Here is a 26,002-nt window from a genome sequence, read left to right as displayed (position 1 = left end):
GCCAGTGTGCTGCTCGACAGATATCGGTTATTGGAATGTTACTCAGAAAGCCCATGGAGACTGCTTTTTTACGTGCCGTATGTGTCCTTGGTGGAGCAGGGAGATGACTGTAGACCTTGGAGTAGCAGGTTTGAATGTACTTAACTAGCCAGCAAGCTAACCCTGCTTTTGAAATAGGACTGCCTTTGTGCGGTTTACAGTAGGAAACAAATAACTTTCGTTTTCTGAAATGATTTTTTTCCTATCAGTGTAGTACATGAAGACCCTCTTTGCATCTAGTGTGTGAACGGCTCTCTCGGCTACAGAGTCTGGGTGTGGGAAGAACACTGGAAGTTGAAGTGCCTGGTTTAGGTGGAAAGAAGAGATCACCATAGGTAGAAACTTTAGGTTAGTTCTTAAGACTACCCTGTCAGCGTGAACCTTAAAAAACACCAGCTCTCCCAACATGAGAGTTGCATCTCGCCGACACCTGAGGGAAGTGAACAGAGCTAGAAACGCTATTTTCTAAGACAAAAACTGGAGAGGGTAAGAATGAAGGGCCCTATGATCCTAGTGGTGACTACACTGAGGTTGCAGGACAGGACTTTGGGTATCCTAGAGGCCTTCCATAAATTCTTCAATGACGGGGACTCTGAAAGGTGAAGTGTTCCCTGTTCTGTAAGTATGCTGCCACTGCAGCCAAGTGTAAACAAATGGATGTGTAAGCCAGGCCTCAGCATTGCAAGTAAAACAGATAACAGACAATGTCCTTCACAATTGGCTTAAGGGGATCAACGTGTTTGGGTAGGTTTAGTGAACATACGTCTTCCACTTTGCCGTATAGCAGGCTTGAATAGTAGGATGGCAAGCCTCTGAGTACGGATAAACATCCAGGAGGCAAATCGAGGTAACCAAACTCTAGGACCTCAGTGGCCAGATCACCAGGTTAAGTTGCCTGGCACTGGGAATCCTGAGCGAGTGTGCCCTGGTGTTGGGTGAGAAGGTCCAGCCTGTTGAGAAGCTTCACGTGAGGGACTACAGACAACTCCAGGAGGGTTATGAAACATAGCTAACTGGCCCACATATGAGCCACTAGAACCAGGGTGAGGGAGGTCTGCTGAAGTTACCATGCATGGAAGGAATGGGAGAGGCGGAAACGCGTAGAGAAATAAAGGAGAAGATGGCCGACAGGTGAGGAGATCCGTCAGGAAGCTCCCGGCAAGGGATTGCCTTTCTGGATTAAATCCCCAGATGCCCTCCTCCTCTCTTGGACCCACTTACTCACCTGATATCTTACTTGGCTTAGGTCCCCGATGCCCTAATCTCCCGCTTGCGGCCACAAGATTCCTGGTTAAAAACGGAATCAATGCTGTCTTCTGTTTACTACCGGCCTGGAAGCAAGATGACGACCGGACTACTCCGAGCGAGATGAACAGGCAGACACGATCTAGTGACTCACCGGTGAGCGGAATACGACCGGAGATCGGCAGACCCAGTGAGTATGCGGGCGGCAGTAAAGAGGTGGGGTAGGGGTGCCGGACTAACAGGGAAGCATCTACTGTTCTTCGCTTCCTCTCCCCTACCCCCCTCGAGATGAAGCTGGCCGTGGAGCTTCCCGGTCCCGACAGGCGACCCCGCCGCAGACCTTAATTACAAAAGTCAACCGGCTTCCTACGGCCAGAGTGACAGTAACGGATTCCAGGGGTGATGGCCCTCGTGGGCGCCCGAGCACTGCTTGACCTCAAGATGGCAGCCGGACAGGCCCGACTGTCTGCCTTCATGACCTCGGCCTGTGATGATTTCAGACTGTCAATGCGAGCGGTCCCCCTGCAAGGTAGAGGTTAGCCTGTGGGGCAAATTCATGTTTAACTCGAATCGTAGGGGCCTGGGGGGCTTAGATGACAGCGCAGACATCTAGATAAGCCCTACCCGACTTCAACATGGCGCCCATGATGAGACATGCCTGACCCTGACTTGGCGCCCGCCGTTTTAGTAGAGGTGCAACATACAGGAGTGAAGCTACTGTAAGATGGCAGCCAAGCTACATACCCCTTCCCATTATGCCATCCTCTTCATGTCCACCCTCCCGTTTTTCTGGGCTCAAGACTTTCGGTCACTTCGTGATCTTCATTCTAATTCCGGCAGAACTCGAACCACATGGCCAATTCCCAGTGGAGCTGCACTGACAGCTAAAGGGGAGACTGGCTCCAGAGCACCGCTATGACCGTCACCTACCCAGCTGGATTTCGGACATATGTCTCGTCGTTTTCCCCTCGCTACTGTTTCCCCCCCCTGTGAACTTCCAGTTCTCTTGGTCTTTTAGGGTCGTGACTTTTGTGTTTGCTAGTCACTCCTGTAGACTCGCTTTTTCCTTATGTAAAGCGCTCTGATTCCTTCGGGTCTAGCCAGCACTATATAAAACTCATAAAATAAATAAATAAATATTCCTGACCAGTCCATCCATAGTACATTGCCATGGACTGTGGGTGTGGAAACCTGGAGGCACAGCTTGGGCGTTTGGCCTTTTTGGCAATTACAAACAGATCTGTCAGGGATCCATCAACGCTAGAAATAGGGGAGCAGGATTTCAAGATGGAGTACCCACTTGTGGACTTGTTGCATCCTGCTGAGCAGCTCTGCAAAGTCATTCTCTGCCCCCGGAAATGACTCCGCAGTGGATCACCAAACGTCTTGCGATAATGCCAAGAGCTGGGGAGAGTGCATGCCCCCCTGTTTTTGCAGGTAATATATGGCATTCAAATTGTCAGGACTGTCTCGTGATGTACGTGGCAGAAGAAGGACTTCAGAGCTAACTGAACTTCCAATAACTCCAGATCATTTATTTGGATTGTCTGTTGAAGGGGTGTCCACAGACACTGAACAGTAATGTCCTTTGGATGCGTCCCCCCAGCCTGTGAGGCGTCCATTATGGTCACTTGGGGGGCTGGGTCTAGAAAAGCTCTTCCCTGTAACAGACTATTGCTGTTCCACCACTGCCGAAAACGATGGCTGCTGGCCCAAATCAACACTAGATATTCCCATAAAACCTCCATGTGTGCCGCTTGCTTGTGGCCAGGAAGCAGTGGTGGCCCAAAGGCTGTCCCTGATTGAGGTCTCTAACCCAGTCCCAGAGGGGTGGTTGAGTTGCTTGGTGTCAACTCGTACTCACTGTAATTGTCTTCAGACACTGGCATGACGTGGGTTGTCGGTCTTGGACCTCGGAGTCCGAAGAGGAATCTGGTTTTGTGCAGAAAGACGCAGCCTGTTCGACCTGTCCTTCCACTTCTTCCTCTTCGTCTCGGTATTGCTCAATGGATCGTCATGCGAATTGACGATCACAGTGGTTTTGGATGGTCTTTTTGAGCGGAAGGCGAGGCAAGAAGAGCAGGATGCCTTGTTATGCTCCGGGAACAAGCAGAGGTTGCAAACTGAAAGAAAATTTGCGCACGTCTACTTGGAATGACACTGCAGAGAGTAGCAAAAGGGCGTCTTTTCCATGATCGTACTTGCATTCTCGAGTGCAAGACTCGATGAAAGAGGCCAACTTGATGCGTCGACAAACCAAAATATGCGGATTTGATAGATGGACCATGATGGAATAGAATACAAAAAACTTGGTGCACTGAAGGATTGTTTGAAGGCTACAGAGAACAGAGAACTCAAGAGGCCCTGATGACGAGTGCCACGAGGAGTCTACTCAGAGCCCCAGAAAAGCACATCCAACCCCAAAAGTGAAAGAAAATCTATAGAGTCTATGCCCATTACGAGTCACAGGAGGAGTCACTAGACCTTGTGACTTGAAATACTTATTTGAACAAAAAACAAGTTGTACACGTCTGAGCCAAACACTAGACGGCAGGAGCAGGAAGAGCACGTGGATCTACAGCTACACATGCCATGAATGGAAAACGTTACTTACCCTGTAAGCTTTAGTTTGTGGCATGTAGTGCTGTAGATTCACATGCTGTGCATACTCCTGGCATCTAGTGTTGGGTCCAGATGTGTGCAAGTTGTTTTTCTTCAAAGAAGTCTTTTGAGTCACAAGGTATTGCAACGTATCCTCTTGATGGTAATGCGCATGGGCATTGCCTCCATTGTAAGGCTGTCACCCGCATGGCGGGTGAGGATGGAGGTGGAGTGAAGCGATGTATAGAAAGAGATGGCCACACAAGAGAGTGTATTAGGAAAGAGTGTTTACTGCAATGGCCAAAGGCATCCGAGTAGGAGGGTGGTCGCATGTGAATCTACAGCACTACATGCCACGAACAGATGCGTATAGGGTAAGTAACATTTTGGGTTTGAGGCATGTGTGGCTGTAGATGCATATGCTATGCATGGACTGTAAAGCAGTCCTCTCTCTAAAGTGGTGGTTAGCCTGTGAATGTTGCAGAGAATTGCAACAGCGTACTGAGTACTGCCTGGCCAATGTTAGCTTGTTGGTGGCCGAACACATCCACACAGTAGTGTTTTGTGCAGGTGTGTGGTGTAGACCCTGTAGCTGCCTTACAGATGCGAGATATGGGAATGTTTCCCAGGAACCATAGAGGTCCCCTTCTTTCGTGTGGAGTGGGCTCTCGTCTGAGAAGGCAAAACTTTATTGGCTTTTAGGTAGCATGTTTGGATACATTAACTATCTATCTTGCTATGCCTAATACCTCCATGGGGTTCAGGAAATGCAACAAAGCGGTGTTGCGTCTTTCTGAAAGGTTTTGCCCTGTCTATGTAGTACATGAGGGCTCGCTTTACATCTGAGGTATGGAAAGCCCATTCCGCAACTGAGTCAGGCTGTGGAAAAGGAAACGTGAAGTTTAATGGATTGGTTCAGATGAAACAAGGAGATCCCTTTTGGAAGGAAATTGGGGTAAACTTATCCTGGTGTACTTGAAAGAAAGGTTCTTCTGCTGTTAATGCCTGGAGCTCACTAACATGCCTGAGTGAAATGATGGAAACAAGAAATGGTACCCTCAAAGAATCTGAGGGGCTCAAAAGGTGGGCCCATATGTCTTGTGAGCACAATGCGGAGATTACACGTTGGGGCCAGGGGAACCCGAGGTGGGATGACGCTGTTTAGGCATTCCATGAAAGGCCTAATGACTGGTATTCTAAAGAGGTAAATGTTACCTGATCTGAAGACATGCAGTCACTGCGGCCAGGAGAAGGTGAATGGAAGCGAAGGCTAGACCACAGATTTGCAGGTGGAGTAGATAGAAGACTGTATCCTGGACCCTGGGTGTTAAAGGGTTGAATTGTTTTTTCATGACAAGAATGGACAAAGCTTTTCCATTTGGCTGTGTTAACAGGCTCATGTGGTAGGCCTGCATGCTTCTTTCAGGATGCTCATTCATGTGTGTGGTAGATTAAGGTACCCGAATTCTAGGACCTCAGGTGCCAGATCGCAAGATTGAGCGGCCTGGGGTTTTGGTGCCTGATTTCCCCTTGGTTCTGTGTGAGAGGATCGGCAAAATCACTGTCGATTCAGGGGATATATTCTGCCAACAGGTGGATATGGTAGCAGAGGGACCACTGCCAAATGCTCTGGGCGAGCTGAGAGCTAGAGAGATCGGGGACCACCCTGTTTCTAAGAGTAGCATATGGCTGTCATGTTTATGCAGATGAGGACAACCGTGACAATCACGTGAGGCAGAAAAGCCTTCAGGGCGAGGTGGAAAGCTAATAGCTCCAAGTAGTTGGTATGGAGGCTCCGATGTCTGGGTTTCCATTGGTCTTGGGCAGATAGTTTCTTTAAGTGTGCCCCTCACCCCATGAGGGAGGTGTCTGTTGTGATGGGGACCTGCGGTACTGGGTTGAAAAAAGGACGCCCCTGCAATAGGATGTTGGTGTTCAACCACTGCAGAGAGCAAGGAGTGCAGCAGCCAATCAACACTGGATCATTCCAATGACCCTCCGGTTGAAACCATTGGAGCGCTAAGCACGCCTGCAATGGACGCATGTGTAAACTGGCGTGGGTGACTACAGCAATACAGGAGACCATCAAGCTGAGGAGGCACATGATAGTCCTGACTGTGAGCTTTCAACCAGGTTGGAAGAGAGGAACTAGTGCCTGGAAGGACTGTACCGGGGCTGGGTTTAGGTAAGTCTAGCCGATTTTGAAGTTGAGGATTTCCCCTAGGTAGGGATGGAACTGGAGGGGTTAAATGTGGGATTTGGTCACACTCAACCCTAGCTCATGCAAAAGCTTTATTGTGACCTGTGTGTGTGCATGGCACTGTTGTGGAGTGGCACTCATTATCAGCCAGTCATCCATATGGGGGGGGGGGAAGGCGTGGATGCTCTGTCCACACATGTGAGCAGCCACCCGTGGTGGCTCGCCGACGGAGTGCCGCGGGCGGTGGGAGGGGCAGGGTGGGGGGTTAGTGGAGTCAGACATACGACGGACAGGAGTATGGTAAGTATTTAAATAAATAAAACAATTTACCTTGGGCGCGCTGCATCGCCAGCTCGGCTCCAGGGGAGGGCTGGTGTGCCTGTGGGTGTTGGAATGCTAGGGTGGCTTCAGGGGAAGTGGTCTTTGAGTCTCCACAGTAGGCTGTGGGGAGAAAGGACCCACAAGGGGTGGGCATTTATGGGGCTCCATAGCCTTCGCAGTCTACTTATCTTTCTTTAGCTTTTACATCATTTGGTCAACCTGTGGCCCAAACAGGTGTTGTCCGGTGATTGGCATGTAGAGCAAGTGTTGCTGGGCATCAGGTTTAAAGCTGGAGATACGGAGCCAAGTGTACCTACTGAGGCACAGATGAATTGACGTTTCTCTAGTGATAGGGTCAGCGGTGGCAAGGGCACACAGTGTGGTTGTGTTAGAGATCAGTTTGCACTCTGATCCATCTCATGCTCTCTTTTTTGTGCTCATCTGGGAGATATCGGAGGACCTCCTCCATGTTATTCCAGTGGGCGCTGTCATAGCGGGAGAGCGAACCAAAGGAATTGGCGATGCACCAATGATTATCTGACTGTGTCTGAACTCTTTTGCCTGCAGCATCGATATGCTTACACTCCTTTTACAGTGGAGGGGTGTCACCTTTGCCCTGAGATTTCGCCTGCTTACGAGAGGTGTGTACCACTAGGAAGCCAGGGGGTAGCTGTCCCCGGATGTAGATGGGGTCAGTAGGGGACGCCTTGCACTTCTTATCCACCCGGGGAATGATAACCCTGGTTTTGACGGAGTCTTAAAAGAGGTCAGGGGATTGACGCAGCATGCCCTTGAGCATAGGCAAATATTGGGTGGAGTGGTGGGTGGTGGAGAGGGTCTCAAAAAGGAAATCCTCTTCTATTGGGTCGACATGCATATCAACTTCACGTTATATGAATCCCAGACATCATCATGTGGGGGTCTATCTTGTGTATTCTCCATACCCACCCACTGCGTTCCTCTATATCTGAGTGTGGGGACCTCTGAGGTATACATGAGTGGGGGTCCGGTGGAGAGTCAGGCAGGGATAAAGAATGTTGTTCTCTTGGTGGAGAGGGCGGGGCTGGTGGCTCAATGTCCTGCATAGGGCTGGTGGCCTTGTCCAACTTCTTCCTGTGGTTTGCTGGAATAGGGACCTTGAGGGCTTCCTCAAAACTCAGCTGGCATTTGGGGGCTTCTGGAGCAGACACCAGTAGGGATGTATCACCAGATGCCGCTGCCTAGTCTCGATCTTGTTCTGGAGCTTTTGCATGATCAGATTGACTGTTGTTGGTGCCGAGGGCTTCAGCGCCATCGCTGGAGGCTTCTGGACTAGTGCGGATTTTGGTTTTGATGCAAGGGTTTCAGCTCCAATGGGCGGCGCTGAGTTTGGAGGAGGTGGTGCCAACTTTTATGGTTTCTTCAGTGCCGGGCTGAGGCCACCAATTGACTCTGACAGAGAGGTTCGGTGCCAACCATGGCTCGAAAGCAGTGGCAGCCCAGAAGCAGAGCTCTGTGGGTCCAGAGCGGCTTAAAGTTCCTTTGCAGAGGGCTGTTCGACATGCGAGCAGTGTGAAGGGGAATTGGGAGTACTCACAACCCCTTAAGCTGGCGGAATGTTCTCATTCACCAGGTTGGAGCCGGAACTCAGGTCAGGCAAGAAAACCCTCTCATCAGCGGCAGATGGCTGCGGATGTTCTCCCTCGAGGTCCTGGGTCCCGAAGAGGTCGGAGGTATCGTCTCTGCTTCTATGCGATATCTCGAGTCGACAGGGCCTGCGGTTGCAGAGTCTTCAAGCAGAAGGAGCGCCCGGTGTCACAGGCAGCCTCATCGTTCTGTGGCTAAAGGTATAGGTTGCAGACCTGATGGCGATCGGTCCTGGGGCACTTTGTGTAGCAGCAAGAACAGTATCTGAAGGGCGTCCATTCCATCACAGTCAAGACACTCTCGAGAAGACGGGGAGGCCCTTGAAAGGCAAGACCCCGCATGGGGCTTGGGCTGACTTAAGAGTTGCTCAGCAGGAGGAACGGAGTCGTCGATCCGAGGCGATAGTAGTAGGAACGAGAGAGGAAACAATTCCAACAGAGGGAGAGGAAATGGTGAAGTCAGAGAAAAGCACCGCAATGGTGTCAATCTGGAACACGAAAGCACGCTTTGACGGAAAGAAAACAGTTATGGAGTTGATGCCCATGCACATTACCAACAAGAGGAGAAGTCATAATACCTCGTGACTCAAGACTTCTTTGAAGAAAAACAACTTGAACAGATCCAGGGCCAACACTAGATGGCAGGAGTATGCATAGTATGTGTATGTACAGCCGCATATGCCTCAAATATTTATTTTTTTAGGTAAAAGCACATATTACACCAGTATGGCACTGCAGGGGACTACTTATTTTTTAGATGTGTACACTGTGCAAGAAGAAATACCTTCACTCAGAGTTCGGCATGCCAATGGCTTAAGTGGGTTGATCCTGTGCCCCATGCTGTATGATGTGGTGGACGGGGCAAAATGTGAATGACACTACATCAGACCAATGGAAGAAGAGTGCCAAATTAAACCTATGTAAGTGGGTATGGTATTTTCTTAATTAAAAACAGAATCTCTATGCGAACACCAGATATTTCACTCTTGTGTGAACCTTTCTGTAATGCTCCATCTCATGAGTAGGTCTCTCCAGACCACTGTAAGTGCACACCACCGTCATGCAATAGCTTACCAACGTAATAAGAGAAGGTGCGCTTCAGCCGGTCAAAGACGAACCAGCGCTTTTTCCACGACTTGATCTTGCCACCCATTTTGGTGAGGTAGCCTTTGCACATCTTCTCAGTGACTATCACGTGGCAGCACATGTCTACGCTGTGCCCCGATGACTCAATATGCGTCTTCAGGTCAAAGTCCTCCTTCCTGATTGGTAGGTACCGTGTTAGCGGCCGCGCCTGAATATAGGGGTGGAACAGAGCATATCAGAAACAGTAACCTGTGCACAGGTGCTAGAAAGTGTGGAAAAAATTGTTAACCTGTTCCAACAATTTTGAAGCTATATGCTGGTGGCTCAGAAATGCTTCTAAATCCGTTTTTAATTCCGTATTGGAGTCAAGTAAGGGGCAAAATCCACTTCATTTCCATTTGTTTAATTACACTATATGTCAGAAAATTCAAACTAAGTTACATGATACACAAATCTAGAAGTTTTGGCTTTTTTTGTGTGAAGGTCATCCTTGAATCAACATGCACTAAAAAAATACACAACAAAACACAAGTGCTGCACACAATAACCATTCATGTTCAGTCTGTTTGCGATGTTGCAGTGGTACCACTGCTTGTTTTTTTTACCTGGTTGACCAGCAGTTACACCATGTGAAGTAAATTCGTGGATTTTATGTGAAAAGCAAAATGTGAAATGTCCGAAATTATACGCATTACACAGGTGTAACTGAAATTTTGCCTAGGCCTAGTCTACTTGACGCTTGATGATGAAAGCCCACAGTACTCCTCAGTGTAATTATCATCTTGAGAAACATTAACCAGTGCATGAATGCGACAGAGTAGGTGAGTTGGTTAGGGGCTTCTTGACATCATAGAGACCTGGGGCCGATGTAGTCCAGATGTGCTGGGCCTGCTGGGGGCTAATGACATACTAAGGTTGCTGGGGCGCTGCTGGTGTGGTGATGCGAGTGCAGTTGGTGATGGAAGAAGGGGTTGTTGATGAGGTAGCAGCATGGGCTATAGATGTGGAAGTCTGCGTGCGGTAGATACTGAGGGGTAACCATCTTAAATTCTGCTTACGGCAGCTACTTAGATAAGACTGACCCTCTCTGTTCAATTTCAAAGCATAAAGGTCCTTCAGTTTTTCTATTAGCAGTGACTTGATAGTTGCAAACTGAGAATGCAATATAGCAGTTCCCTACACTGAACATGTACACTGGGGCCCGGGTACAAACACACCAACACCCGTACACAGATCTGTGTGCAGCTGTGGATGCACATTTGCAGGCCCCTAAGCAGATGCACACAACCACTCGCATGTGTGCATGCGCAGGCCCATATTCGTCCCAGAGGTGGTCAGACTCGCCTCACCTGTGAGAAGTGTCGCTCTCTCATTTTGACCTCCTTCTCAATCAGTCGCTGCCGATGGGCTGTCTCATCCTGTAGACGCCGTTCCAGGTCCTCTCTGCGCCTCCTCTCGTCATCTAGGGCCTGCCGCCTCATCTCCATCTCCCGTTCCTGCAGACAAGACAGGGTTTGAATTAGCCCTTCCAAGAGTGAAGACATCAGGACAGACAGAGGTTTATCGCACCAATAGATAACCTAATCTAGGAATCTAAGGCTATATTCTGTCCATGTTTGTGTAGAGACCCTGGGCTCGCTGTCAATCTGGTTTGAAGCACCATGGGAGGGCCCCCTCAGAGTTGAGGTGGTCAAACAAGAGAAGAGACCGATATGAAACAGTAAGACGGAGAAATGGAGGCAGAGAGAAAAAAAACTTGGAAAAATAAGTAGGAGCAAGAAGAGATTGAGAAAAGAAGAATGGGAGATTAAAAACACAGGAGAGAAAGAAGAAAATAAATAAAGGGAGGAAGAGCCAGAAACTGGCATTGAGGAGAGAAAAGCAGAGAGATTGAGATTATGGGTAAAGCAAGGGAAGAACAGTGGAGAAGCTGTGGAACCTTGTGGGTATGACCTTGGTTTCAGAAAGGTTTCGAGGTGGAGGGACAATAGCTCATGTACTAGCAATGTTAATGCTAACAGAGACTTGCACAATTTCTTGGAGCACGTTGTTCTAGGTCTGCTTTGTGGCTCCACTGCTTTTTAATGTATGCAGCCAATATTGGGCTTGCCCTGAAGAATGGCGGGTTCTGTCTGCCCAGATTATGGGGACATGCAATGGCAATCATTGAATATGCGATGACACTCTCTTGCTAGACAAGACCTGTGATGGATTGCATGGAAATAAACTTCAAACGAAACTGACAGTTAATGTGTCAGCAAACTTCTAGTCATATTCAGATCAAAACGAAAGAAAGCTGGTCAGTGGCTATTTGAAGGGAAAATTCATTGCAACAACTTCATATGAATATCTGGGAATTTGGCTGCATGAGAGAGGTGGGTATCGAGATAAACTTTTAATCAGAAAATGTCCCTCTCTTTTGCTACAAGCCATCTGGCAGCGATATATCTAGATCTTCTTTGTCTCCTGTTTTAGAAATCATTTGTGCTAGACTTTTTCCCAGTAATTAGCTACGATAATTACGGTGACCTGGGTAAACTTTCTTCCTTACTAGATCCGGCGCAGATTAACTTACTACCTCCTTTTTATTCTCCCTAGATTGACATTTCAGGTCCAAATAACGCTGGAATTCGGTTTGTTGAATGATCGCTGGGATGGCAAAGCTGTACCGGGTAAATGCTGGGATAGGAAGGAAATAGTCAGCTCTGGTAGCTTAAGTCTACAGGATGAAATAAGCCTGGTAAGGGATAAATGAAATGACTGGCCATTAGTACGGCCCTGTAGGAGCTAGGAAAGGAGGAACACCGAGTTAAGGGCTTTTTCTTAGGTGCCAGTAGTTTGGGGAAAAAATCCAATGAAGCAGACTACAGATCCTTTGCAACTAAAAGGATGTTTAGTGGGGCTCTCCTAATCAGACACTAGTGCACAACTTTATTTTTCATACATGTAGAATAAGTCAATTTAAAGTCAATTTTATTTTGAATCAGGTTTGGGCGATTTAGTTTCAGTGATGCAGTCCAAAGCTGGAAGAATAAGATCAACTTTGCTAATTGTATCTTACGCAAGTTCTGGAAACTGCAACTTTGCTCATTTCCTCTGCCTAAGCCCAACTTTGCTTTATGAAAGGTGGTGTCGCCTAACACCATATTTGTGTAGATTAGCTGTGAGGATTTGGAACAATGTATTATATATGTTGGAGCATTCACCCCAACCCAGGAGAATGTAAGAGACCACGCCAACCAAGGAGCTCTGGTTTGCACATCTTTATTCTTCAGCATGCAACCGTTAACGAATAGTTTCTTACCTGTCGGTGTAGTTTTGCAGCTTGAAGATCTTTCTGGATTCACTATGCTGTGCATTATTCCGCGATCTTGTGGTTGGGTCCGGATTCGTAGTCTTTTCTTTGTTTTTTTTTTTTTTTTTTGTAGCCCAGGTGGGCGTCGACGTACACCATTTGGTGCACCTCCCGTGACGTCGTCGTGCTTCCTGCGGAAGTCCCACCTTTGGGGCGCCATCTTCGGGTTCTTTTTTCCTTTCCTCTTTTTTTTTTTTTTTTTTTTTTAACCCTAGGCGATTGATTAATCCTTCTTGTCCCTTTATCTGTATGTTTGTATTTCTTTGATCTTTTCCATTTTCCCCCCTCTTCCTCCAGCCTCATCTTCCTGGCGGAGGTGGGTGGGTTCGCTAGTGAATCCAGAAAGATCTTCAAGCTGCAAAACTACACCGACAGGTAAGAAACTATTCGTTTTGCAGCGTGAATCTTTCTGGATTCACTATGCTGTGCATCGATTTTGTAGCGGTTTTCCTAGTTCTGTGGCGGCTGGGTGGTAGATGAGCGTTGGTCGTTGAAAATGTGCTGAAGCACCTTCTGTCCAACCTGTGCTTCCTTGTTCATCTGAATGTCCACGCAGTAGTGTTTCGTGAACGTGTGCACAGATGCCCAAGTTGCCGCGAGGCATATGTCCTGGATGGGCGTGTTCGCCAGGAAGGCCACGGTGGCCCCTTTCTTCCTTGTGGAGTGAGCCTGCGGCCCCTCCGCTAGCTCCTGTCCAGCCTGTTTGTGGCAGAATTGAATAGTGAGGGCAATCCACCTTGCGATGGTGCCCTTAGTCACTGGTCTACCCATGAAGCTAGTAGCAAAGGACACAAACAGCTGTTTCGACTTCCTGAGTTCTTTGGTTCTCTCAATGTAGTGCATCACCGCTCTTCTGGCATCGAGGGTGTGCAGTGCCTTTTCTGCGTTTGTAGTCGGGTTTTGGAAGAAACTTGGTATCTGGATAGTCTGATTTATGTGGAACGCCGACACTACCTTGGGCATGAAGTGTGGGTCTGTTCTCAGGACTATTCTATCTTTGTGAATCTGAATGTAGGGTTCCTGCAGCGTTAGTGCTTGAAGCTCGCTCACCCTGCGTAGTGAGGTTATGGCCACCAGAAAGGCTGTTTTCATAGTCAACATCTGCAGTGTGGCCTTGTGAATGGGTTCAAACGGTGCCTTCATGAGCTCCGTCAGGACCACATTAAGATTCCATGCCGGCGGCGGCAACCTTTTCGGGGGGGCCATCCTTTTGGCTCCTTCCATGAATCTCCTCACCACCTGCGAGCTGAAGAAACTTCCACCTTTTTCACCTCTGGTGTAGGCCACGATGGCCGCTAGGTGTACCCTCAGTGAGCTCGAGCAGAGGTTACTCTTTAGAAGGTGTGTGAGGTACCTCAGTACTGTTGAGTCTCTTGTCATTCTGTTTTGCAGGCCCTTTTTCCCGCACCACACAGTGAACCTCTTCCATTTTGCGCTGTAGCATTTTCGTGTAGTTGGTTTCCTCGCCTCCCGCAGCACTCGCATCGTGCTCGGCGGCAATCTTAAGTGTGCGAACTCTAGGTCTTCAGGAGCCATGCCGCCAGGTTGAGGGTTTCTGGCTCTGGGTGCAGGACCTCTCCGTTTTGCATTGAGAGCAGGTCCTTCCTCCTCTCGAACCTGTATGGGTCGCCTTGTGCCATTTCCTGAATTTGTGAGAACCATGTCTGCCTCGCCCACTGCGGAGCCACCAGGATCAGGGTCATGTTGCTGGTTCTGCACTTGTCGAGCACTCTGTGCAACAGGGGTATCGGTGGAAAGGCGTAGGCAAATGTCCTCGACCAGCTTATCCATAGGGCATTTCCCTTGGATTGCTGATCTGGTTGCCTGGACGCGAAGCTTTGGCATTTTGCATTGTGGCGTGTTGCAAAAAGGTCTATTGTGGGAGTCCCCCATCTCCGGAAGAGCTTCTCCGTTTCCTGGCCATTGAGCTCCCACTCGTGTGATGCTGAGGTCTGCCTGCTTAGCCAGTCTGCCTCTACATTGTCCTTCCCCGGTAGGTGAATTGCCAGTAGATCTATCCTGAGAGGTATGGCCCACCTCCAAATCTCCTGAGCTAGGGATGAGAGCGGGAACGACTGTGTCCCCCCTTGTTTGTTGATGTAGAACATCGCCGTGGTGTTGTCTGTTTGGATCAACACCCTCTTGTTGAACAGGTGCCTCTGGAATGCCTTCAGGGCTAGCAGGATTGTTTTCAACTCGAGGTAGTTGATATGGCGGACCGCATCTGCTGGGGCCCATAGACCCCTCACTCTGAGGTTGTCCATGTGCGCTCCCCATCCCTTCTGCGATGCGTCCGTGGTAATGGTCACTGTTGGGATTGGTGGTGTCAGGCTTCTCCCTGCTGTTATGTTGTCTCTGTTCCACCAAGTTATCTCCTCCTGCACTGCGTGCGTAACAACCACTAGATCCTCCCAATTTCCGTTTGCTTGTGACCATTGTTGTTGTAGCCATTCCTGGAATGGTCTCATGTGCAGGCGTACATTCGGCACCAGCTGGATACAGGACGCCATCATCCCCATCATCTTGCTCACAGCCCTCACTGTCAGAGCTCGCCCCTTCTGGTAGAGCTTCGCCTCCTTCAGTAGAGCCTCTATCCTCCTCTCGCTGGGCACTACTGTACTGTTGCGGGAGTTGATCTTTGCCCCCAGGAAAATCTTCACCTGCTCCGGTTCCATCGATGATTTTCCCCAGTGGATCGAGAATCCCAGATTTGTGAGGGTGTCTGTTACGCGTGTTGCGTGCCTCTCGCACTTTCCGCGTGAGTTTGCCTTGACCAGCCAGTCGTCCAAGTAGGGGTAGACATGTATTCCCTGCCTTCGTAGGTGCGCCGCTACCGCCGACAGGCATTTTGTAAAGACCCTTGGTGCTGATTTTAATCCGAAGGCCAGGGTCGTGAACTGGTAGTGTTCTTGTTCGATGTTGAATCTTAGAAGGCCCTTGTGCCTTCTGTTTATTGGGATGTGAAGATAGGCATCCTTGAGGTCCACGGTGACCATGAAGTCCCCTTCTCTTATCTGTGGCAGAACCTCCTGCAGTGAAGTCATTTTGAACCTTTGCGTTCTGATGAACTTGTTTAGGTAACGGAGGTCTAGTATGGGTCCGAGGTCTCCGTCTACCTTCGGAACCACGAAGTAGTTTGAGTAGACCCCTTTGTTGCGTTCTCTGAACGGCACTGTCTCTATGGCTCCCTTTTGCAGGAGTTTCCGCGTTTCTTCTGAGTATTGCTAGTTCTTGGGCCGATCTCAGTCTTCCCCTTGGTTTCCTGTTTGGAGGTCTTTTCTCCAAATCTACGCAGTACCCGTACTGCACAACGTTCCGTATCCACTTGTCTGTGGTTATACGCCGCCACTCCTGAAGGTAGAACCTCAGTCTCCCGCCTACTGGTGTCGTATGCTCGTAGGCTCTTGAATTTTCTCTTCCCCCTGATGACACTTTTCTGCGCCTCACCCTTGGGGTCCTGACGAGGGTAGGCGTCCTCTTGCGTGCTGAGTCACTTCGTCGAGGGCTGTTCGCCCCCTCTCCTCCTTTGGCCACGTCCGTTCCCTCTCCCGCGAAAGGACTGGCCCCGAGGTTGATATTGCCAGTTTTGCTTCTGCTGACCTTGTCCGTGACCTTCACCCTGCTGACTTTGTTGGAACGCCTGGTGCGACGTCCCCTGCTGGCTTCCTCCCCTACCGTAGGGTCTTCTCGAGGGATTTCCTCGCCTCATTCCCCTCAGCTGTAGGGCCCCCATGGACCTCGCCGTCTCGTTTTCTTTTTTCAGCTGGGTGAGCTTGTCGTCCACTGTTGCTCCGAACAGTGTCTCTCCATTGAAGGGGGTGCCAAGGATGTTGTTCTGCACTTCCGGTTTGAATCCCGAGATTCTTAGCCATGCATGCCTCCTCTCTGTGACCCCTATGGCCATGAGTCTTGCTGAAGTCTCTGCCCCATCCAACGCCGTCTTTATACAGGAGTTGGCGATGTTTTTGCCTTCATCTATCAGGTGAGAGGCTCTCTGACGGTATTCTTCGGGGAGGTGCTTTACTAACTCCCCCATCTCATCCCAGTGCTGGTATTGGTGTCTATTGAGGAGTGCATTTGAATTCGCCATGCGCCAGTGCATTGCGGCGTTCCTCTCGACCTTTCTTCCTGTGAGGTCAATCCTCCTGCTCTCCTTATCCGGGGGTGGGCCCGAAGTTGCTGGTACGTTGGCCCTTCTCCTGGCCGTGGAGGCTATGATGGAGTCCGCGGTCACGCTACCCTTGATGTAAGGGGGGTCCAGGGAGGAGTGCTTATATTTCTTCTCTGTCCTGGGCGTGATCGACCGGCAGGTCGCAGGTTCCTTGAAGGCTTCTCTCCCCTGATTCATCACGCTTTGTAGCATGGGGAGGAACTGGCTCCTTGTCTGGATGGGGAGCAGTGTCTCGACGAGAAAATCGGCTTTCGGTTTCTCCTCGTCGAGTTTGACGCCGAAGGCCATTGCTGCGCTCCTGACCACCATATTGTAGACCCCGATGTCGTCGGGTGACGAAGGCCTCGAAGGGTACGTGTCCACGGGCTCCTCCGGGTTTTCGGTGTCGAGATCGTGCCATTCGACGTCGTTGCTGGTCGATGCCGCCGATTCGTAGAACGACCGTTGGTCTTCTTCCTCGGCTTCTCCCTCATAATAGGGCTCTTCTTCCTCTTCGAGTTCTCTTGTCAGCCCTTCGGCGTCGAACTCGTCTTCGACCTCACCGACGTCCGCTGATGAAACCGTTGGAATCTTGAATTCCTTCATTCTGGCGTATAACTCCTTCTTTCTTTGAAGGATGTTCTCCATTTCGGCCTCGAGCCGCCTCTTCTTTTTCTCCATCTCGGAGATGCTTTCGGCGTCGACCGCGGGTCTTTTCGATGAAACTTGCGTCGACGTCGAACGTTCTTTCTGCGTCGATCGGCCCGTTTCATGGGATGCTTTCGACGACCCTTGCCTTTCGGCGTCTTTCGGCACCAGGGAGTCCTTATCTAAGGATCCGCTCGGCCTCTTGTCCGTGGTTCCCCCTTTGGACGTCGAAGTTTTCGGCGTCGGGGCTCCCTTCGTGGACTTTGACTCAGATTTTCTCGAGTCACCCTCGTGTTGTCGAGGTACTTTCTGTTTTGCGCTCGACGATTCTCTTACCTAGTCTTCTTTTTTCTTGTCGGTCTCTACGACCGTGAAGTTTTCGGCTGTCTCGGCGTCGTTGTCCTCGTCGTCCGAGGAGAGGCCCAGAGCGTAGAGTGTCGGGGGCTTCCCCTTGCCATCCATGCTGGCGTTGGCCCTTCTCTGCCGCTCTCTCACCCTGAGTGTCTTCGGCGCGCAGGCTGAGCAGGCGTTGCAGTCGATACTCTGGTGATCGACCGGTAGGCAGAGGTTGCAGACCGGATGCTGGTCTTTCTGCGCGAACTTGTGGTGGCAGTTTGGGCAGAACTTGAATGGCGTCTTGTCCATTGCGCTCAGGGTCTCTGAGCGTGCATTCTCCAAGGCCGTCGAAGAAAAAGGGCGCTGGTCCTCCTTTCTTCGCGCTCCTGCTGAAATCTTTTCTCCTGATATCTTCTAGTGTTTCTATCGACGAAACTCGCTTTTCTTCCTTCTTCCTTCGAGTGTAATTCTGGAGCTTCCCGATGACGATCCAGACCCAACGGCGGAAAAAAGAATCTGAAGATGGCGCCCCAAAGGTGGGACTTCCGCAGGAAGCACGACGACGTCACGGGAGGTGCACCAAATGGTGTACGTCGACGCCCACCTGGGCTACAAAAAAAAACAAAGAAAAGACTACGAATCCGGACCCAACCACAAGATCGCGGAATAATGCACAGCATAGTGAATCCAGAAAGATTCACGCTGCAAAACTGAACGTACTGCGTCACGGACTTGACCAAACCCAGTCACACCCACCAGATTATATAATACTTGTAAGGAGTCTGCAGAGGGCCACTAAAAAGGCCTCATACACACAAACACCGGACACCGCTTATGTAAAAATTGCAGTCCAAATATCTGTTGGTTATCCAATCAAACAAGAGGGTTGAATGGAGTCGAGATCGGTAACCCAATTATTCTGGATGATACCATTTCACTAAATATATTGTAGCAAAGATTAACTTCGTATGTATTCCAACAGAGTTACAATTCGCGTATATCATAATTTAGTTTCGCTGTATACGCTATCTGCGAGATGGGATTTGTCTTAATTAGGCAAAGAATAACTATTAATGAGATGTTTTAACTCTGAATAATGATTTTAGATTAATTAAGTTCCAGATGTCATATTTATATCTTTTCTATATTTAATATTATACAATTAATACAATAATGGATTACTGTGAATATTTGAGTTCTGTGTTTGCAGCGATGATATTGTGATGGTTTTAATTACCAATAGCCAAAAAGATTTTTCTTACTGAAGGCAAAGAACATTTTCTGACTAGACTGTGGCCCGAATCGGGGTCCAGATGGGGAGTAGAAAATTCTGGCTTACTCCCACCCAAAGAAATTAGAGATCTCTCAACCCCACCTTCCCCTTGTGACGCTTTCCATCCTAACAACCCTCGAGCACACAAGATCAGAGATGGAGGGCTGACAGAGAAAAAGAGAGAACGAGAAAGAATGAGAGAGCGAGCAAGGAAGATATAAGGTGGACGGGGAGGGAAGAAAGCTAGAGGTGATGGAAATAAAACATGCACTGGCAAAGCCAATAGGTCTTGCTTATGCAAAATCTGTTGGCTCGGTTTCTGTTTTTTTTTTTTTTTGGTTTAGTCATGTTGTACAGCAGCAGAGAGGTTGTGCATCATGGATGAAAGAAAAAAAAACGCTAGGACGTGGTCAGCGCTGGCTGCGTCATAACGCATTTATTAGTTTCGACCATGCTGCACAGCCGCTTTGCTGCTGTACAACAAGCATTGACAAAGCCAGATCTGGCCCACAAGTGCTATTGGGTTTGTCAACGTTTTTCAGCCATGATGCACAGTGGCTCAGCTGCTGTGCAGCATGGCTAAACGTTAGGGGGAAAAGTGCTATGACGCAGCCGGCATTGACAGAGATGTGGCACTTTTTTGTTTTTAACCATTAGTTAGAGGTGGAAAACAAGCAATTAAAAACTCTTTTATCCAGTTCCTGAAACACAATCATTTATTCATTTTTTCCCCTAGCATGCCCCCTCAACTAAGTGGTTGACAGTTAAAACAGCCACATTACTAAAGTGGGGCCTGTAGACCCTGGGCATGAACACCACCGAACCTACTGCACTAATGATAGTGACGCACCTACCCCACTATTTCTTCCCTCCCCAGTACCCATGTAGGATTCCCTTTAGGTTCCTAACCCTTTCCTTTTGCTTCTCCCATGTCTCTGCATTCAGTTGCATCTCTTTTACACCTCTCGTTCTCCTCTCCCCTGTCACTGGGCTCATGTTCTCCTTTTAACATTCCCCACTTAGCTCTAAATATTTTCATGCATAGCTCCCCTCGTCTCTCTATATCTGTATTTAGCTATTTTCCACCTTTCACCTACCCTCCCACTCTCCCCTTGGTCTGACTGCTTCTCGCCCCTCTAAACAATCTTTCCTCTCTTTCAATTCTGCTGCCTCTCTCCACTCTCGAGCCTTTTCCGTATATTTGCCCACACTCCAACTTCTCTACCCTCCTGTGTAACTTTCTATATTTCCTTGTATATCTCTACCCTCCTCTATTTTCCTTACTACCTGTAACTCTTATCCCTTTCATTTGCTCTCTCCTGGTCTATTCTCCCCTGCATCTATCATGTCCTCCACTTTTCTCTCCTTTAGCTCTCTTTTCTTGCCTGTCTCTCCACCCCCTTTCATTCACTCTCTGCTCTCCCTTTTATGTCTCCACTCTTGCCTACATTCGGTCATGCAACACTATTAATACCTGTATCTCTCCATCCTCATTTTATTCCTTGGGCTCGCTTCTCTCCACCTTAGCTCCCCATTATTCTGTATTCTCTTTCCCACCCCTCTTTTCTCATTTGTATATATTTATTCAATTATTTTACTCCTGTGTTCATGTACGCAAAGAAAGAGAGAGCGAAGCGGAAGAGGCAGTGGGGCAAGAGTGAAAAAGTGAGATAGGGTTGAAGAGAAAAATATGTAGATGGGGGAGCAAAGAGAAAATGGAGACTGAAACAGAGGAGAAAGTGTGAGTAAAAGAGAGACAGAGAAATGAGAGCTCGCCAGAGATGGGAAAGAGACTAAAATATATAGGCGATAGCAAAATGGAGTGACAATGAGAGAGCGTTGATTTTGCTGGCTTGGCTCTTTCCATTAAGTCTCTGGTTTGCCGCCATAAGGAAGGGATAGAAGAAAAAAAAGAGACAGGGAGAGGCAGACAGGAAAAGAGAAAGAGGAACAAGGAAGCAAAAAAAGCAAGAAAGAGACAACGAGAGCAAGAAAGGGACAACGAGAGCAAGAAAGGGACAGTGAGAGCAGGAAAGGGACAGTGAGAGCAGGAAAGGGACAGTGAGAGCAGGAAAGGGACAGTGAGCAGGAAAGGGGAAGGGACAGCGAGAGCAGGGAAGGGACAGCGAGAGCAGGGAAGGGACAGCGAGAGCAGGAAAGGGGAAGGGACAGCGAGAGCAGGGAAGGGACAGCGAGCAGGAAAGGGGAAGGGACAGCGAGAGCAGGGAAGGGGAAGGGACAGCGAGAGCAGGGAAGGGACAGCGAGAGCAGGAAAGGGGAAGGGACAGCGAGAGCAGGGAAGGGACAGCGAGAGCAGGAAAGGGGAAGGGACAGCGAGAGCAGGGAAGGGACAGCGAGAGCAGGAAAGGCACAGACCAGAAGCAAAAGATACCGACAGAGTGATCGAGAATGAATCCAAGATCACTCGGGTCCTTACACGAGACTCCACCAGCCGGGCCTTCTCCGCGTGCGCCTCCTTCAGCATCTTTTCCATCTCCTCGATCTTCAGCACCTCCAGCCCGCTGGCACTGTTGGCACAAGGACACAGCAAGGTCACATGAGAGGTCAGCATGCATGGACACTAGTGCCCACCGGGGTCGCAGAGGAGGGCACGCATTTGTGCACAACAGAGTGACACCGGCACGCAGCGCGCATAGACACTGCTGCTTGATCGGCTCACATGAGCATCTTTTACCTACACTTGTGCGTGATAGGGAAGCATAAGACTGCACTGTGCGCAGCTGTTAGTGGATTGCTGGGTCACATCAAACTGAAATGTGCACAGACACCACTCACCAGCAGGGAAGGCGAGAGTGCTGCATGCACTGGCACCAATGCACACCCACGTCAAACAGGAGTGTAGTGTGCATTGAACCTAGTAGAAAACAAGGCTTCACACGTGTACCAGGCGGGCAACTAGAGCCAAATTTCGGGGGGGGGGGGGGGGGGGCGGGCTAAGTCTTTCAGCCATAGACAGAGTGGCTGTAAGAAGGGGTGAAAACACAACAAAAGCCTCATTAACGAGTAAATGGTCTTCTAAAGACCTGTTAAGTACTCGGGTCCGGCTGCAATTAGAATGACGCCAGCCCACGAGGCTGTCTCAGCCGGGCTGACACACATGACGCATGACGGGGTGGGGGGCTGAAGCCCGGTGAGCCCAATGGGTGTTGCGCGCCTGACGTGTACGGTGCACTTACATTGGTGTAAGACATAGTGAGACAGAATGCAGTGTACAAGGACACCAGTGCAGAACAGTTACACAAGAGCAGAGCTGTTTTAAATATCTTTTCATTGGGGTTTTCTTTTCCTTTGTGTCCACATGTACCGTACAGTAAATCAAATGATATTGATGAAATATTGCGTCATTGCGGATACATCAGTTCGGCAGAATTAGCAGGTCCAACCACTAGGGGCAGGTGGGCACACCAAATGCTGTATTCCACCACAGCAACAATAATAAAGTAACAGAGAGAAAACGTTTTACAGAACTTGTAACAAACAAAAGGAGATTCGACCCTTCATACACAGTAACGACAGGCAATTGTTCCCAAAAAATGTTTGCTACGTCAACAGGGGTGTCCACCCTATATCTGTCTGCAGAAGCATTTGAAACCTGAAATGCCCAGTATAGCCTATGCCCCAGTGACGTCTATCCACCGCCACCACACAGGCGGCTCTCCGCGCCTCCATGTTTAGTGCATCGATGTAATCCCCCAACAGAATCTACGTTAGATTCATGCATTCATGGCGGCCTAGCACCCGAGTTCGCCTCTGATTTGGCAATGCACTTGCCCCTAGATGCCCCCTGCGGTGCTCTGCCCGTTGTCTGCATAGCAAATGAATTGCTTCCGCCTCAGTAATTGTCCACTTCCGTAGGTCACACAACCAGCAACCAATCTGCGACGCAGTAGGGAATTTCCATGCCATTTCATAACCACGTTTGAGAATAAGCGTTAGATCGGCAAAGCAGCAGTCATTCTTTTCATGTTTCATCCTAGACATCACACCCCGCATGCACATTTGTGGGTCCGTGCAGATACGCCCCAATCCTCTGTGTGGTCTCCTCCCCACCTCTGCTCGAGTCTGGGCCGATAGCACACACTCCCATATCGTTTGGTAAAGCCGTGCCTCCAGTTGCCCACATCTGGGATTCGCCGATGAAGAACGGGGAAACACGCGCCCCGTGCGCCTCGGAGTGAGGGATGATTGATGACGGACACTGAATTGTATAGATTTCGGTCTGGGCTTTCCTGCTTAACGTCCTCCATAGAGGCAGCCGCTGACTGGCTGAGTGAGGTCCGTATTGGATGGACAGGTCTCTGATATCTGTACATTTGTTTGAAAATTGCGAGCTCGACACGATCTACAACAATCACAACTCCCACGGGACACCAGGCGCTGCGATGGGGACAGGAAGGACCCCACAGCCGCCTTCAGCTGGCAGTCAAAGCACTCTGGGCGATAACATTTCCAGGCCCAACCCCGCAGCTGTCTGCCAGCTCCTGAAATGTAAGGACTTTGCCCTGGGCATATAGATCACCCAATCCCAATACCCCTGGCCTATCTATTGGCTCTCATCAAGTAGCAGACCAATTAGTGGGCTCTTATTAAGCAGTACACCAATCAATGGACTCCTATTAAGCAGTACACCAATCAATGGGCTCTTATCAAGTAGTACACCAATTCATGGGCTCCTATCAAGCAGTACACCAATCTGTGGGTTCTTAGTAAGCAGTACACCAATTCATGGGGTCTTATCAAACAGTACACCAATCCATGGGCTTTTATCAACCACTACACCAATCGGTGGGTTCTTAGTAAGCAGTACACCAATTCATGGGGTCTTATCAAACAGTACACCAATCCATGGGCTTTTATCAACCACTACACCAATCGGTGGGTTCTTAGTAAGCAGTACACCAATTCATGGGGTCTTATCAAACAGTACACCAATCCATGGGCTTTTATCAACCACTACACCAATCGGTGGGTTCTTAGTAAGCAGTACACCAATTCATGGGGTCTTATCAAACAGTACACCAATCCATGGGCTTTTATCAACCACTACACCAATCGGTGGGTCCTGTGTAAGCAGTACACCAATTCATGGGGCCTTATCAAACAGTACACCAATTCATGGGGTCTTATCAAACAGTACACCAATCCATGGGTTTTTATCAAGCAGTACACCAATCGGTGGGTCCTGTGTAAGCAGTACACCAATTCATGGGGTCTTATCAAACAGTACACCAATCCATGGGCTTTTATCAACCACTACACCAATCGGTGGGTTCTTAGTAAGCAGTACACCAATTCATGGGGTCTTATCAAACAGTACACCAATCCATGGGCTTTTATCAACCACTACACCAATCGGTGGGTCCTGTGTAAGCAGTACACCAATTCATGGGGCCTTATCAAACAGTACACCAATTCATGGGGTCTTATCAAACAGTACACCAATCCATGGGTTTTTATCAAGCAGTACACCAATCGGTGGGTCCTGTGTAAGCAGTACACCAATTCATGGGGCCTTATCAAACAGTACACCAATCCATGGGCTTTTATCAAGCACCACACCAATCGATGAGCTCTTTTCAAGCAGTGCACCAATCCGTGGCTTCTTATCAAACAGTAAATCAATCGATGAGCTCTTTTCAAGCAGTACACCAATCCGTGGCTTCTTATCAAACAGTAAATCAATTCATGGGTTCTTAACAAGCAGTACACTAACTAACTCGTGGGCTCTTATCAAGCCGTGCACCAATTCATGGGCTCTTAACAAGCAGTACACCAATTTCCCACCACAGCAGTGCTTTAAGTATGATAAAAAAAGGAGGGGGATGCTCCCTAAAAGGGGTGAGGCAAAAGAAACATAACTAAGAATCTTTTCCAAGAGGCGTGGCCTATTTAATTAAGGGTGTGGCTAAAAAGATGTACACTAAAATCATGCGTTTCACATAGTGTGCCACATGAGCAGTATTTGGGTGCCTCCTTATGAGTTTTCTGTTATTGTATCCAGACATGGCACACAACAAGAAACACAGATACCTACATCAAGCCGGATCTGTTGGCATTGCCAAAGCTTGATGGCTGTATCAGATAAATGGATAACTTCACCGAATTTGTTGAGAATACTTGGAATTGAAAATGTTATTCTGAAAATAGCAGACTGTGAAATAAACATTACTAAGGCCTGTGGAAGGCGCACTGCCCTTCGGAGGGTCGAAGGCTCTCCTGCCCTCCCCTTCACACCACTTTCCTCTGCAGTCTTGCGCTCGGCTATAGAAACATTTGGCTTTTTTCTCACCATCCTCCATCTGCATATCTTGCACTTTCCCACACTTACCATTGGCACATACGTGACTAACGCTCTGGGCGTTTTGCAGAGGCCTAAGATTGGATGTGCATGTAGTGTGTGCACACCTCTACAGCCGTCAACAGGCACTGTGGGAGGCTCACACTGCCTTCAGCCTCGGAGCTCTCAGTCGTACACCGTCATGAACACCCACCCTCAGCATGAACTCACTCAGACTCCTGGAAGCAATTAAAAGTACACACTACCCAAGATTCATATGTTGCATGAAATAAACTACAGAACCACAACACCCTGAAATAAAGGAAATATTCTTAGGGAATTCAAGAGGAAGTAAACCGTGAAAGTAAACGGGGGTTGCGTCGCAGACATGGGACATCTAAAGGGTTTTTACAGTGTTGTTGAGAAGTCGAACAGCTTTTTGCCAGTTAAGTTAAGCACGGGGAAATAGAGCCTGGCGTGGACGTGTCTTAAAGTCGGTTTTCAATAGTATGCCTGAGACGCGGCCCACTTTAATGCTTGCACAAGAGCACACCATGTATTGATTCCTAGTGCACAACAGGGTCACACAAGGGTACAGGATGTTCCAACAGTGGTGCATAACAGGGTCACACGAGAGTGAGTCTCTTCCCGTCATGCCAACATGCCCCATGTTTCTGATGCCCATTAACCCTTACCTGTAGCGCCTCGAGCGGGGCCTGGAAGTCATGGCTGGAGGACGCGAGGACAAAACTGAGCTCCGAGGATCACCCTGTGCGAACATCTGGGCTGCAGAGAGGCCCAACTCTACCTAGTGCCGCAAGTCGC

The 26,002-nt window shown here is 49.0% G+C and overlaps 1 protein-coding gene across 18 annotated transcripts in view; it reads right to left on the bottom strand.

Annotated features, from left to right (window-relative positions):
- The window catches only part of PHLDB1 (pleckstrin homology like domain family B member 1), a 390,210-nt gene that overhangs the window by 15,209 nt on the left and 348,999 nt on the right, over positions 1 to 26,002 (bottom strand). For all 18 annotated transcript variants that reach the window (XM_085645850.1, XM_085645851.1, XM_085645853.1 and 15 more), the window contains 3 exons: positions 21,317 to 21,407; positions 10,467 to 10,613; positions 9,106 to 9,325 (listed from right to left, as the gene is read on the bottom strand). In XM_085645850.1, coding sequence (XP_085501976.1) covers positions 9,106 to 9,325; positions 10,467 to 10,613; positions 21,317 to 21,407 — 458 coding nt within the window. The remainder of the gene's footprint in view (positions 1 to 9,105; positions 9,326 to 10,466; positions 10,614 to 21,316; positions 21,408 to 26,002) is intronic.

The sequence above is a fragment of the Triturus cristatus genome, chromosome 3_1, assembly GCF_964204655.1.
Source record: "Triturus cristatus chromosome 3_1, aTriCri1.1, whole genome shotgun sequence".
Lineage (NCBI taxonomy): Eukaryota > Metazoa > Chordata > Amphibia > Caudata > Salamandridae > Triturus > Triturus cristatus.
Note: the sequence above shows the minus strand (reverse complement) of the source record. Positions and strands in the feature narration are given on the sequence as shown.